Genomic DNA, 16,667 nt, shown 5'->3' with positions numbered 1-16,667 from the left:
CTTTTTAAGGCATCACACCATTCGTCTTCATTTTAGTTTCAGTGTTGGGCCTCTTTGGCGCATTAGCATTTTCCCTCAAAGCAGACAAACAATCTCTGGAGCTGCATTCAGCAACCTGAATGTTGGTGTTTAATCAAAGTTGTAACATAGTACCAAAGTATCGCTAAAATGTTTGACATTAGGGTATGCAGGATGTCAACTTATTATGAATAGAGGTGATTGTTAATCTATCGATGAGTTTAATCTACCTGCTGTTTGTTTGGATGACATGGAGTGAGGAAGTCTAACAGTCTCAGTTCAGGAAAATAAAATCAGTTTTCAACCAGACAGCTTTGTACTTGTATCCCCTGCGGAAGAATAGTGCACACATTCATGCTTATGGGTACCAGCTGAGAAGAGAATGAAAACCTTTGTCACATTTGCATTTTCACAAACAGGCTACATTTTCACCCAAGCAGTCTCGTGTGGCATAAACATATGCCCTTTTGCTTAAAACTGCTTCACATGCACGCACCACTGATTCCTCACTTAAATATGGCTCCCATAAAGTGTAACATATCAATAATCATTTAAAGATTCAGCAGTGACAATCAACAAAAACAATTAATTTGACAATTCAGAAAAATATTAAGCAACACATACTGAGCTCAACTATTACAAAATACAAAGTTAAACAATCATAAAATCTAATTTCATACCTCAAGTGTCCTTAAACTGGCTGACGTGACATACTAATGATATATAAATATATTGATATATTGCTTTGTTGAGGTTACACTGCTTAAACATAATGCTAAACTTGTAATCAGTAGCTGCAGAAGGCAAGAAAAGCCTCACAGCAACTAAACACAATTAAATTCATTCTTGCAGGAAGGCTCATTCAAAGACACTGATGCTAAGTTGAGTCATGGCTCAAGAATTAATCAACTGTGACACAGCTTCAAAATAACTGAGGTGCCACATTATATAGAGTAATAGAGTTTATATGCAAATCCCAAAGAGTCTTATAAAAGGGTTTCTGAAACAAAAGGGCACAACACTTTACTTAGAAATGTTCCACACTGTATTTCTAATATCCACAGCTCCTCTATTATAAGGCATTCATTACATAAGGGTACTGAATGGAGAAAAGAAAAATAAATAACTTTAAAAAGTATTTCCTACATTAAAATATAGTGATAAAGTGATAATTTGATCCTATACTGCTTTGTTTTCAAGTTGCTATTCGCTCATTGTAACGCTAGGGGCCACCATATGCATGTGTTTTGATAACACACACACACTGCCTGCCTACAGTACACAGTCACTAGGTGTTCATCTTGGGTGTGTAAAAGGGAAAAAGGAACAGAATGCAGATAGAAAATGTCAATCCCACTTAAAAAACACACATAAACCTGCAGTCAAGTTTGTGATTATCTGTTTTGCCTGAGGTGAAAAAAGAAACCCCAACAAAATAGCCGAACACAAACTAGTTGAAGAAGTAGTGCTGTGTGTGTTTAGTTAGTACACACACCACACCTGAGTCTAACGCATGGTCCAACACGTCACAATCTGTTTATAGAAAGCAGTTACTGCAGACAAATAAAGCAACGTTTATGTGCCTCTGTGTGTATATTTTAATAGTGTAAGATGGAAAGTTTACACGTGGCCAAAATTACTGTCTGATCTGTCCTCCACCGATCCAATGCACTTACAGAAACGCAAATAAAACAGGTTTTGTCAAAGTATAAAGTGATTACTTTTTAACAGCTGCTTTAATAACCACATTTCAAGTTGTGAACGTTGAATGTTCACATTTTTGACATGAAGTTTTTTTCTTTTCAAATAGACCTAGAGTCTAAAATAAAGTATTATTGATCTATGGGCAACAGCAAGGACTATAGTTAGTAGTTCAAATTGTACCAAGTGTTAGTTTAGTTGCACCAAGGAAAGCTAACTGAAGCGTAATTATCTGCAGTTAAAGCCATGAACACTGATTTTAAACAGATTTACAGTCACTGTTGGCAGGGCTCGTGTCAAATCTGTTTCTAAAAAATATTTTGTTTCCTGAAGCGTTGCTCTCTGTTGTTGGGTTTACAATAACGTACAGACGGAGATAAGCGGTCCAGGTTAGGGCAAACGACAGGTTCTGGTTCATTTAAAAAAAAAAAATGAAAAAAAAAATGGTTGGGGATATTGCTGACAACACCCAAGTTGTGTCCTTATAAATAAATTGTCATGGAAACCTACTGGAAAGGTATAAATATGTGTAATAAAGATAGAACTGATCTACTGTTTTATTGGAAGTTAATCGACTGTCCTTTGTATTTATACTCTTTGTATTATCACAGGAACACACCTCCTTTCAGTCAACATTTTTTCACCGGGAGGACTCGAACATACCGCTTCAGATATGTCAGCTGTGCCTCAGTTAGGGGCCAAACAAATGTTTGGTCACATTTGATTTATGGTAGGCCTTGAAAGCTCACAGCTGGTTGGGCTTGTAGTCCTTCTAAAATGGCCGCTCACCATCAACAAAGATCCAAAAGGGGTGGCTTTGAAATAAGGCCCCACAGTATACTGAGCATGTGACACCAGTGTAAACAGATAATTCATCTAAGACTGACTTAAAGTGACACTTTCTGAGTTTTCTTTGCAAGTTATTTAGGGTTATATCAAAGTCCATTTAAAAAAAGTGACTACAATAAGTGTAATATAATAATTAATGAGCTAAAACCAGTCGCAGTATCAATTCAGTCAAGGTGCAGAACAGTTACCAGCATTAACAGTCTCAGATGATCATAGAGTGATCAAACTGCAGTTTAAAGTGCAGGCTTTAGTACTCGCTAATCTGCCTTTGTCTCAGCAGCAGGGGGCGCTGCCGCTGAAGACAGCAGTCTGGCAGCTCCGCCCTGAGGCTCCATCGGCCCTTCACCACCTCCTTCCTCCTCATCCTCCCTCTCCAGCCCCAGTGGAGCCTGTCTTTGTGCCACAGCGTGCCTGGAGCGGGCCCTGTGCCTGCGAGGGTGGAGGAAGAGTGCAGGGTCCGGCATGGCTGTGGGCTCAGCGGGGCCTGTCACTTTCTCTATGGGAACACACTCCCGGGAACGCTCCACTCTCAAAGACGACCTGGCGCTTTTACGCTTGGGTTTAACCACGGGAGAGGAAGGGGAGGCTCCTGAAGGCCTCTGAGGAGAGACAGAGATCTGCTCGGCACAGTATTGGGCCCCCTGACTGTTGGCCCGTGCGAGGAGTCCCTGCCTCTGCTGCATTCGCTGGTGGTGCAGTTTCTGGCGGGCACCATGCAGCTGGAAGGAGAGGTACGCTGCTGCCTCTGTTTGTTTCTGCAGCTCCGTGTTCAGGATGGTTGAACAGTGGCTCCGGTGTTTCAGCTCCTCCAGGAAATGGCGCTCCTTGTCCTTGAGATTGGCTCTGAGGACTCCCACCAAAGCCCCTTTGTGACTCAGCTCCTGACGAAGCTCTCCAAAGGTGCACTCCTCCTCGTCCAGACGGCTTTCCACATCCCAACAGCGGTTCTCCAGCAGCTCCTCCTCCTCCTGTAACTCTGACACACAGAAGGACCAGAAATGTAAACAGACCTATAGGTCTAAAAATAAGACTTTCTATACATGTGTAACTGAAAAATGGGCCTACATTTGGGCATACATAAATACATTGTGTACCTATCTTTCAAGAGATGAAGAATTACCGAGGAGTAAAATGAGTTGAATGCTCTATCCACAACCTACTACATTTTACAACAAAATCAGCACTTGTATATACAAACCCTAGACAGCAGCACATACACAGTTTAAACACGTGTATTACCCCTATGGTATTATCCTGGAGCAGTGGGTTGCTTATCTCGCAAAACTGAGCATTTGTCATGCCGCACAAGCTCTAATCCCATGCACATATGATTATAGAGGCGATGCCTTCTGTGCTAGAAAAAAGATATAAACGTTGGAGTCACTGTTGACATGTTCAGCTAAGAGATTCATTATTTTAAATTGGAAGGAGTGTAAACCATGTTCTTATATGGATTTGTGACTGGAGGAACACACGTATCTGCTGAACATGGATCGGCCACATTGCCTGTTAGAAGACTTTGATATTGGTATTGCTGTCTTTTGAATGTCTTTGCATAATGTCTGATAAAACAGATTGTCCTGATCATATACTGTCTTTGAGTCACGCTATAACATATGGAGTAGTTAAAGAGGCCAAGTCTGAGAATTTGGGATATCACCAAATTGCTCACATAGTTTGAAACAGGTACTCTAAAAATAGAAACATTTAGTTGCATAAGTGCTGTTTAGGAGCTGGAAATGACACATTTATGAAAGAGTAATCTCTATCCCACTCCAAAATGACAGCCCGCTGAGCAGTATTTCGTCTTAATTCCCTTCATGCTTAGGGATTTGTTTTAAGATGGACTCAAACTATACGCATTCTTATTTTAAATTAATAAAACAGTCACATAGTATCCAAAATGATTTCTAAAATTCTTTGGAACAGCAACTCAAAAATCCTTTCAATTTGGACTTTGCATTTCTGTTCTCATGGAAATGTTCAATATCTAAATACATTTTGCATTATGGAAGGGGGAAAATGTGAAAACATGAAAGCATAAATCATTCATCAGTAGGTTGAGGGAGAGAGAAAGCTAGCCAGAACAATTTTGTTGTAGACATCTATTATTTGTATACATAGAGCAAGGTGTAGGTATGCTGCACCACAGATCAATAAGACACCGTACTGTGTTTTATATATTTATATATATGTGATACAAACTAAAAATTCCACTTCCTCAATGCCATAACATCAACTACATTTCTCTAAATAGGAAAAACCACCACTCGAGGCCTCCTTTCACCATGAACTTCACCCTCACCAAGGTCAGATTTAATGCTGAAGTCTGCTTATTATTTTTGCTTCTGTAGACAACATGTGTGCTCTGAGGCACATTCCCCAGAGGAGAGGGAAGTATGAATGAAAAGTCAATGCAGCAACCTCAGGGCTGACTTAGTGGAGGATTACATCCACAGGAGCTGGCACTGAGGCCTCTGCAGATAGAAATAGGTCAGGTTTTCAGGGCAGGAGACTCCCAAAGGCTGCAGGGAGGTTTGGTGAGGCCTGCAGGTGAAACTATGATCCATATTAGGCTTCATACATGGATAACATCTTTGAGTTTGATGCTGCTTCATCTTATGCTTCATGACATTTCCCTTGCTCTAGCTGTCTCTTATTTTCTGCCTATATACATTTTCTTTATTGTACTGAGTGATACTTTAGCTTGTTTTATTTCCCATATCCATCCTCAATCTCCCATTTGTCTTCCAGGATGAATCCTCTGAGGACCGATCAGTCTCAGGTTTTCTGTCGCCCATCACCACACCCAGGTTGAGCTCATATGCTAAGTATAGACTACAGTACCTAATGTGATCTTAATATCCTTCCATACGTCTCCTCCACGTCTGCAGCTGACCGCATCCTGCCGCCTTGTCTTTTCCCCTTAATCGCCCTCTTTGCTACCTCTTAATACCTCTCTCCTTCCATCTCTTCCTCTCTCCTTTTCCTGGCTCTACGTCTCTCTTGTTCTCAGCAAAGTCTTGTAAATGGACCCTCCCTCTGGGACGACAAGGAAAAACGAGAGCAGGGAAAGAAAAAGAGGATGAATCAATTTGTCAGGGTGGGAGGAGAGCAGAGCACCGTGCTGTATTGATGGATCTGGGGATAACCTGTCCTGGAAAAGGAGATGGGGTCTAATGGCTCAGTAATGCAGCCAAACACGAACCCCCCACATTAATTTCTACAAGCACACACACATTCACACAGCCTTTTGACTTCTCTTCCCCTGCTCTGTCTCTAATTTGGTGTGACAAAATGGTGCCTATGCTTCCCTGCATCCAGACAACACTGACAGTCTTTGCAGCTGTCTGCATCGGCGAGGGTTGACTGATTTTAAGAGAAATATTGAATAACTGTGAATATTTTTCACTGATGTTGCAATTTATTTACAATATTCGGGGAACTTATATATTTTTTACCAAACATTTTTGATTTATTTAGTCTATAGAATATAGGATGTGTGTACAATGTACTCCATTTAGCCATTTCCATAAATTCTCATACATTTTCTGCCCTAGCCTTTTTATAGTGAGAATGTGCAGCTCCCCTTTAGCGCTGACAAATTATTTTTTATTTAAACCAAAGAAACACAGATACAGCCATGAGAGACAGAGAGAGAGAGACAGAAATGGGGAGGAGGGTGGCTGACAGGGATCCATTCCCTGGGGGATGGGAGGGTGAAGAGGACAGACGGTGGAAGAGAGGGATGCAGGCTCTGGTGGATAGGGGGTTGAGGTTGAGTGTGGCCAAGACAAACAAGCCCAAAGAGATGCAAACATGTCTGTTTTTCTATCTTAAGTGCAGAATGAGAGCTAATTCATGACGGAGGTGTGTGAAGAATAGAATAATATGAACATCAAAGTTTTTTTTTTTAACATACCTATTGGATTCCTTCCTTGAGGCTTCACCTCTAGATCACTTGTCAACTCTGAAAAACACAAAACCACAGGAGAGAGCAGTTACATAAGACAGATATACAGTATCTCAAAAACACATGACTGAAATGCAGTAGTGTATGCTGATATCTTTCTGTATGTTGCATAACAGATGCTTGATGCAGTTTCCAGCATATTTGAATTGGGCTCATACATAATTTATGAAGCTAAATCTAAAACTTTACATCAAAGACTGAAGTCCTGTTAAATTACTTGTCACAGTCTGGGGAAAATCTCACTTTACTGCAACCTCAATAAGACATATAACCGTTATTAGCATTCCTCCCTGAAATCAATATTCACTTAAAGTGGACCTATCATGCTATATTTGAATAATATAGTGTAGGACCATACCTATATAAGGCATATTTATACTTTTTTTTTTTCAAAATACCAAACAGATCATGCATTTTAGCCATGCCTCATTTTGCTCAATTTGACATTTTTTAGCTCTGTGTTTGTAAGGGCAGATAAGGGCAGAACAGCACCATCTACTGGCCTGGCATATGTACTACAGCGTCTCCAGCGCTTTCGAACGGCAATGGCCGTGGCTGTCTCCTCCTGATTGGTGGAGTTGGCCCAATAGCGGTAGCGCCACCGTCCTGACGTCAGGACAGTGTTCAAATCTGGATCAGTTTTTATCAGATCCGTTGCAGCCCCTTTTTTAGAGATTTGGGTATGGAGGAAAATAGAGAGGGTTGTGTTTTCTGACACTTGGTGAGTTCCCTGGAACACCGGGGACACATATTCATGTATAAAAGACGTACAAAAGTGCATTTTGCATGATAGGTCCCCTTTAAATAAGAACTCCTGGCTGTGCAATCCTTTTCAAGAGGAATGCAAACCAAAGAAATACCCAAAACCCCTAAACCCCCCAAAAAACTAGTCAAGCAGAGCTGCTTTTGTCACAACATCTGTTTGACACTGGAACATACTGTAGATGAAGTATAAAGGTCATACATGGCGTTTGTCTGAAGAACCAATCAATATAAATGTGATTTATCTTATGGGAAGATATCAAAATGTTATGTCAGGATTATTCTGGCCAAAATAATAGTAATATAAAAGTATCCCAATAATCATCAAAATATGGATAAATGGCACTTTAATGTACTGGAATCACTTTACCTTACATGTTTTAACAAACCAATTATTGCATCCCAGATAGGACAGACATCTTTTTTGTGTGAAAAACAAACATTCTAAAAGTCATATTTCCTATGCTCCCCATGCAGGAAAAAAACACATTGTATGAGTTTGTTCTTTCTTACATGATAATCCTGTATGTTTTTTAAATAAGCCTCTTTTTAGTTTCTCTGTTATGAAAGCTAACAACACAGCTTTTACAAGACACACATGTGAAGGATATTTATGTTCATCCTGATCAGTTATAAAATCATACATCGTCTCATGCCGAATTTCTTATAACATTTGTGTCAAAAGTTTTGACTTTCCTTTGAGTGTCGTGTTTCTTCTGATATACTGTGTGTCATGTTGACGACTTGCATTAGTCGATGGCCTTTGCATCCATTTGTCTTGTGCAATGAGAAAAAAACGACACTCAGCAGCTTGCTTGCCTCAATGCTAGATTGGAAAATAAATCCATGATTGTCTGACTTCTTTTTTTAGAGAGCTCAATGAGAGAATCTCCTCCAACATGATTAGGATTATCCAAATATTCCATGATATGATATCTGGCATGCTGGCATTTTTAGATGCTGAATGGATTATATCTCATGCCAGTGCATTACATCAACTAAAGGGTTTAGGTTTTTGAGAAGATAATACCAGACTGGTGTATGGTGCTCAGTTTTTCGAAGGGTTGGATTGTCCCTGATAAAAAAAATATATATTTGGCTTAAAGTGTCTGACAGGTTGTCTGACTGCTGGTCGTGACTGGCCTGTCGGTCATTTCAAATGTCATTTAGGACTGCAGGGAAATCTCTACATTTAGCATTCAGCTCACACTCAAGCAGCAGTGTTTGTGGTTCCAGATTAGATTAATGAAGCATGGATTTGTTCATTTCAGAAACTTGAGTGTTCAATCAGCTATTAAACTAGTTTAATTAAAAACATCCTTTAAATCTATGAATATCAACTACATTTCTTACTTCTAATTTTACTGGTGATATAAATCAGACTCTAGAACAGCATATGTGTTATTCCCAGCCTTTCTGCTCCTATTGTCACACCCTTTCTCTCTGCAGTCAGCATTACACGCCCACCCATGCAGCTGGCATGAAGAGATGACGACAGATAGTGAGGAAAGGGCGGATAGAGGAACTCAGACAGGCATAGAAAGAGAGCCTGATTGCTGTTTATGTAGTGAATTGATTGCAACATATGGGAGACTTTGAGAGGTCCTGTCATCTATCATTATCCTCTTTCAGAACTGCCCTGACACATATCAATCAATCAGAAAAAGAACAGCATGCTATAGAAATACAAATCATAGAAATGAGAAAAAGCTATAAAAGATGTCATCAATTGACAGTGAGGAAACACCAGATACAGGATTACACATTTTCATTTAAATCCAATTTACTAAAAAGCAAAACAGACTAAACTATGCAGACATTGAAAAACAAACAAATAATGCGCCAATTGTGCTTTATTAAAAAAGCTTTATATCAAGCAAGGCTAAAAAGGTAGGGGTTGACTTGATGAGGGTAATTTAACTGCAGAAAGTCGGCTACAGGAATTATGTCTTGAAGAAACAGTTTCACAATGAAAAGTAGGAGCTCAGCACATCCCGAGCTTGGTATGTCTGGTAGTTCTGTCTTATCTCCTACAGCCTCACTGAGCATTCAAGGCTCTGTTTCGTGGTTCGACCTTGAATGTTGCAACCATATCTTGAACGACACACACACACACACACACACACACCTCATTGATTTCTATGACGCACAACTAACACATTATATTAAAAGAAAAATAACCAAAACAAAGACAGATATTGACTTCCTGGTTGTTCAAGGAGAGAGAAGTATAAGAGCCTTTAAGTGGATGAGAAGGAGAGTTGAGGACAATAAAGGCGGTCAGCGGTATAGAGGCAGAGCAACATGGGCAGATCAACCTTGCAGTCTCCTTCCAGGCTGCACATTATTGAGCTGGCAGCAAACGCCTACCACAACTGCTGACTGCATTATCCTATCAGAAGCTCCTATAGCCCCAATACTGTCCAGCATTACCTCATTGTATATCTTTGAACTGTTTTTAATTAAACAGTTAAAAAACTGAGATAATTACAAGTTATATGGGAACCATGGTCTCAAAACTAACACATCTTCAAGTAGGCCTCTCTGGGACTTAAAGGTGGGGTAGGTAATTTTGGAGAAACCAGCTCGAGATCGCTAGAATTTGAAAATACACAGCCGGAAAAAATCTGCCACTTCCTTACAGAGCCCCTCCTCCAACACACACGAACGCGCACATGACCAATGAGGGCACGAGATAAGTTTGTGCACAGATGGAAGGCTGACAGGCAGGTAGGCCATCCAGTTATTTTAGCCGGGCCGGCTAAAATGATTGGTCGTGCTTTTTACAGCTTCCACAGATGACATTTTTGTATGGATTTTTTGTCAAAGCACTTAAGATATTCATTGCTATCGGGATGTTAAGAGCATTCCATGGAATATAACAAAAAGTGTATCTCGAGCCGGTTTCTCAAACTTACCTACCCCACCTTTAAATGCCTAGGAATAAATACTTAATCTGGGAGAAAAAAGTGATTGGCAGCGTCAAGCGCTCTGAGATTTACTCTGAAATACTGACTAGTTCTGCACTACCATCAGGCCTCAACAAAATCCATGCTATGCTAATTAGACACAAACCCAACAACAAAGTGTACAACTTAAAAACCTGAAATGTGTAAAAGATATGAGCAAGAAAAAGACCAAAAGAGTGGATACTGCTTTCCAAGTATATGGTCTCTGAAGTAACAGAGTCTCCCAAATGTTCTGGCTTCACTGTCAACTGTGAAAGAAACAGCAAAGTGTGCATATGCACATATTATACTGTGAAATAACAATCAGAAGTACGAAAACAAGACTTTACTGATCCACGTTAAAGAGGGCCATATGCATTTTGGGCTTCCTCCTTTCCTGTAGTGTGTTATGTGGGTTTTTGTGCGCGCAAATGGTCTACAAAGGCTCAAATCCGAAGGATAAAAAATAAAATGCAAAGAGTAAAAAGTAAGCAGTTTATCTCCCACAAAGGAGTTTTTTACATGTTGGTAGGGTCGTAGGACAGAGGGTGTCGTATGCTGTACACACTGTTGAATATTTGTTGTTGAAAGGGGCAAAACACAATAAACTCCCCTTGCCCAAGCATATCGTGGCAATGTAATCTTCATTTGGACACAAAACAGTCATTTGCATGCAAAAGCTTTTAACAGATATTCCCTGTGCATGATCATAAGAAGCTCTAAAGATGCTCTGCAGAAAGAGATGTGGTGTATTGGTGTCCCTGCATCAGAAATCCCATAAAAAACCTTTGAGGAATGTGGAAATGAAAGGCTGTGTTAGATAAAAAACTCTGCAGTGCAGATTCAGGATTTCAGCAGCTTCAGGACAAAGATTTATATTTGTGTTCTACTAGGAATATGTAGTGAACTCTCTTGAGACATCTTCATTGATTAAATTATTTTATTACAAAAACGATTGACTTTCTGAAGGTCAAGTTCAGCCAAACATTGCTTTGATTTGTTGGATATGAACACTCACATATACATGGATAAAAATATAAAAATGTGTGACATGAATCTGTGTTTATGTGTTAGTCCCTTTCTCTCCACACACATAATACACTTATTAACGTGCACATTATTATTTTTGGACCAGATGTGATTGTGCAGCAAAGCTACAAAGTGATTGAGGGGGTCGTTTTCTACATAACTGGTCGCATTGGCTCTGAGCCAGCTCGCCCTATCCATCTCCACCACACACACTCACATACAAACACCACACACACACACACACACACGCACACAGACCCCTTCCCCCCCTTGCAACCTACTCCCCCATGTATTTGTTAACCACAATCCCGTTCATATGGATTACTGAAGATATGGGATCTATGGATTAACTAAGCACGGATATGTTTAGATTAATCTCTCTGTTGTATGTCTTGTATGCGTGCATGTGTGTGTTTGTGTGTATTTATGTTGCAATAATGGGCAGGTTTGGTTTAGAATATGTGACACTAATAACAAAAGGATAAGGAAAGCCTCCAGGGAATTAATTACATGAAATAGAACATCCTCACAATTAAAGTAATACAAAAATGTGTGAGTGCGTATGTGTTTGAGTATGTATGTGTGTGTGTGTGTGTGTGTGTGTGTGTGTGTATGTGTGTGTGTATGTGTGATCATATGCACTTGCTTGCTTGATGAAATGAACGACATATCCATTAGGCCCGAAACAGGAAATGACGCAATCTACAGGAATTGAAGCATGACATCACCATAGCCATTGTTGATTGATGGCACACACACACACACACACACACACACACACACACACACACACACACACACACACACACACACACACACACACACACACACACACACACACACACACACACACACACACACACACACACACACACACACACACACACACACACACACACACACACACACACACACACACACACACACACACACACACACACACACACACACACACACACACACACACACACACACACACACACACACACACACACACACACACACACACACACACACACACACACACACACACACACACACACACACACACACACACACACAAACACACACATCACACACACACACACACACACACACACACACCACACACTGAGGCCTGCATATGAGGAGATTTAGTTTCTCTTCTCAGGAAAGTGACACAAACTGCTGATTGTAACTAAACACACAACAGAAGCTTTTTTTTCTATACATAATTCAACATTGATCATGTGGTCCATCAAATGAAGGTGAAATAATTAATAGGATAGATCTATAGGTTGACTTACAAAATCTGTCCAGGAACTACAGATGAAAAATAGCCTCTTGGCTAACTTTGGCACATTTACAGAAATGTTGATTAATGTGCACTGTCCCTGGTAAATAAATGAATAAATAAATAGGAATATATCTGGTGCAGGCTTGATGGACTATCATAAAGTGAAAAAGAAACTCATTATAAAGAGGTCACAAAGCTGACGTCTAGCTCATAATACATCAGGACTGTAATTAAAAATCTCTGTAAATCTCCTCTCAGAGGGTCAACGAGAGGCGTCCTTGCTGATTATAGCAGCAACAAAAGACACCAAAGGAATTCTTCACTTTTATGTGGGCTCATTAGTGCTGAAATTATGAGGCAATTAACTTCAAAGAATTTCAAATAAAGACGCCAAACACTAGGTTCTGGCATCTAGTGCTTCTCTAGAAATAATAGTACAGAAATGTGGCTTTGGACTGCTGCTTGAGTAATACAAGCAGTTTGAAGATATTAAAGTGTTAGGCTTGTTTACATATGATAGACAAAACTAAACTAAAATAACAATTAGCAGATAATAGTTTGTTGCAGCCCTAGGTGATACATCTCTGGAGGTTGATAGTATATAATGAAAGCTTGTCTAGAAAGCACCAATAAACGAAGTAAAATGTTTCAAATGTTTTCTTGAATCTTTATGACATCCAGTAGGCTAGTAACCTGTGTAAATAGGAATGAATAGGAATGAGTTATACTCCTAAAATCTTGAACTCAACTGTGCTTATTGTGTGGGGTAACTAAAGGTTGTTTTGCTCCCCCATGCAAACACACACAGTAGCAGCAGTGTGACACTCACCTGAGCATCGCTTCTGCAGGGAGAGGATCTCCAGGTGGAGGCCGTGCAGTAAAGTGAGGTGTTCCTGTCTCAGGAACACGATGCTCCTCTCCACACTTCCTATCTGCTTTGACAGGCTGCTCTCTTCACCCATGGTCACTTCTGCAGGGACAGAGGGAGGAAATCAGAAGGATGGGACTGATAGGTGTTTGTGTTTGCTCCAGCATCCATTTCAGCTTCAAAATACTCCCTTTTCCAACTCAACAATAAACTGTAAAACTGCTGAATGTCACTTTCCCACTGGGAACATTGCTTATGTCAGCCACAGAGAGGGAAGTTCTGTATTGAGGTCAAGTGGAAGCTACACATAAGGTATTGATGATCAGAGAAATAGCAGAAAACATGCACTAACAATCAGGATGCAGCTTAGTAGACAATGATGACGACTTATCATTAGGTCTGTAGTCGTTGCGAATATCTATCTTACCTTTTAATACGTGTTAAGTGCCAAAATCGACTAAATATGGTTAGCAGCTGTTATAAGAGCGTGCTCGGATCCGGGCATGCTGGCCTCCACTGCTGCTCCAAATCCTGTGGGCTGCGGCATCCACCCAAACACATGTTATCTGAAGCCTTAAAGCGCTTTTCAGCAGCATGTGACACCGCTGCATCAGAGGACGGAGATGCTGGAGAGCTGCGTAAAAATGCAAAACCAGCTCGCTGCATGGCACCGCGCACCTCCGGCGAAACCGCTCCCCGCTGCAACCCCGAGCAGCATCAGGAAGAGGAGGATTTGGAAACGCAAAAAACCCACCGATAAAGTGCGCAGATCATTATTATTTTGTTAACAATGAGCACCTTTTATTCTTCTTCCTCGTCCCCAGACTGAGGCATGGAGCTGCTGTGAACGGATGCTGAGCTGGGGATGATGAAAACAAGAGACCGTGAGCAGAACACGCGAGATCATCGTACGACACAGACTAAAGACAGCTGATTGGAGGAGCAGCCGCCTCCACCACCCCCCAACCCCCTCCATCAGCTGCACCCTCACCCTGAAGAGGATCAATATAAAGCAAGGGAAATCCAATACTGTTATAAGTCATTGGAAAACAAAGGACAGAATTGAAATACAATAAAATACAAGGTGACCTGTACATGTTGGTTTACTTACTGTAATTCAGTCGACTATAAGACTGTTGGTGTGATTTTACATTCTGGCTGTGTTGGAAAAGGGTCCTGATTTCCAAAGTAAAAGTACAAAAGTATTATTATGAAAATGTACAAAATGTTAAAGTACTCATTGTGCACAATGATGATCCATTATAATATATAATGTAAATTTAGATAATAGTACACTTCTGCATTATACCATATTGTATAGGCTACGTACAAAGAAACTAGTGATATATATATATATATATATATATATAGTAGTGGACTAAAAAGTACAACATTTGAATCTGACATGTAGTGGAGAAGAAGTATAAAGTAGCATTAATGGAAATACTCAAAAAAAAGTAATATGTCAAAAAAATAACTGATGTACAATACTTAGATGTACTTAGTTACTTAACACCACTGCATTCTGGTAACAATACTTTTACAATAAGGAGCATGGTTCACTCCACCGCTATTTAGTATTCATAAGTATTTATTAGTCTAGACTTGACCTTTTTGACTCGAGTATTGCTCATTACATAAACCTAAATTTTAAGCTGCTTACAGATGTCAGACAAATGAACTGAAAACCTTCTGCATGTGTCAATGACAGAAAAACACATTGTTGTTCTTGTGTTTATTTTTTATTTTTACATTGAACAAAAAATGTTAATATATAAACATATCAATTGGAGCTTTAATTACAAAACAATCAGCCAAAACATGAAAAAATAAAAGCTGTTATATTTACAATTCAAGGCATAATTCAGTGAAACGTGACACTTTAATGCTCTGAGGAAAGACGAGGATTTTGCTTTCACAACCTTACAGGGTCTCGACTGTTTCAGTATTCGGATATTTCAGGTCTTAGACATGAGGCACAGTGTCAATAGTCTTCACTGTTGTTATGAATTTCCTTTTTTCATACTTAACAATAGACAATATTTCACCAACCACCAGAAAGTTAAAAAGAGAAGCATATAAATGAACAAGCAACGGCATAAAACTGGTATGATTTGTTGGGTGTGATAAAGAATCAGATTCTGGGAGATCAATGCAGTCAACATTAACTGTGTATAATGAGAAATATGAGGGGATATGGCAACACAACTTAATAACTGCTGCCACTTTCTCCTAAAATGTTCTTGTGTTCACTACCCACAAATATAACACCATATAATAATCCTGCGGCCTGGGGCCAATCATAATTTAAAGTTCAGACTTCATTGCTATATTTCATCTCAATTCCTAAAAAGCACAACATCGTGTATAATTCCAATTCCAATACAACTTTTAAACATTCACAAATATGAGCTCAGTTGTGAGAAGGAACTTCAAATTTCAACAGGTGTCTTCACTACAAACAAAAATGAAAGCTGCCTGAAGCATTGAAAAATAATTTAAAAAAACAAAATTGCAAATCCACATTCACAATGTAATTTCACAAGGCAGTTACTTTTGATCCTAATATCAATCACGACAACAATGATTAAAATGTAACTGTCTCCCTCCGAATCAGTGCCATTTCTTTAGTGAAATGATGTCTTAATGTTAACGTTGACAAAGATTTAAAGGCTGTGTTTGTGTCATTTTGTGAGCTATATTTACAACATGTTTCTCAGCATGATCCTCTCGGTCATTATGTTTGCAATGTGATTGGACAGGCTGGATTTAGGTGTTTGAACATGATCGGTTCAAAATGACTATGAGCTTCCTCCATTGGACGTTAGTTAATGTAAATATAAGACCCACATCGGCACAGTGCCTCGCAATCAAAACGACTCACGCAATCATGTCAGTTTCACTATAATCAAAACATTCAATAACTTAATAACAAAAATACCCCCAAAACAATGATTTCACGCAGAAAACCACAAAGCAAAACATAAATTGCTGCAGATTTTTTCATGCCGTATGAGCACTGGGATGCTGTGAATAGTGGTTAGAGCAGCTGTGTGTGAGGTTTGCTGTAATCACAGATCTCAAGACCAGGATTGATTTCTGTATTTCTTCAGGCATATAAAGAGGCAGGAGGCCCACGTCTACAAAGACGTTACAAAACAAAGACACCTCAGATGTTCTTGAGAGTGGATGTGGAGGAGTGTGCTGTCCCCTAAAGGACAAATGAAGAAAAACATTTCCGCC

The 16,667-nt window shown here is 39.7% G+C and overlaps 1 protein-coding gene across 1 annotated transcript; it reads right to left on the bottom strand.

Annotated features, from left to right (window-relative positions):
* Nucleotides 1–1,246: 1,246 nt before the first annotated feature.
* Nucleotides 1,247–14,358, bottom strand: si:dkey-54n8.4 (coiled-coil domain-containing protein 92). The gene is made up of 4 exons (XM_034115215.1): nt 13,852–14,358; nt 13,386–13,526; nt 6,491–6,538; nt 1,247–3,544 (listed from the first exon to the last, which is right to left on the bottom strand). The coding sequence occupies exons 2-4, from the start codon at nt 13,516–13,518 to the stop codon at nt 2,826–2,828; spliced, it is 900 nt and encodes a 299-aa protein (XP_033971106.1). The 5' UTR covers nt 13,519–13,526; nt 13,852–14,358; the 3' UTR covers nt 1,247–2,825.
* Nucleotides 14,359–16,667: the final 2,309 nt, after the last annotated feature.

Source organism: Trematomus bernacchii, unplaced genomic scaffold, assembly GCF_902827165.1.
Source record: "Trematomus bernacchii unplaced genomic scaffold, fTreBer1.1, whole genome shotgun sequence".
Taxonomy (NCBI): Eukaryota; Metazoa; Chordata; class Actinopteri; order Perciformes; family Nototheniidae; genus Trematomus; species Trematomus bernacchii.
This window is presented reverse-complemented; position numbering and strand designations above follow the sequence as displayed.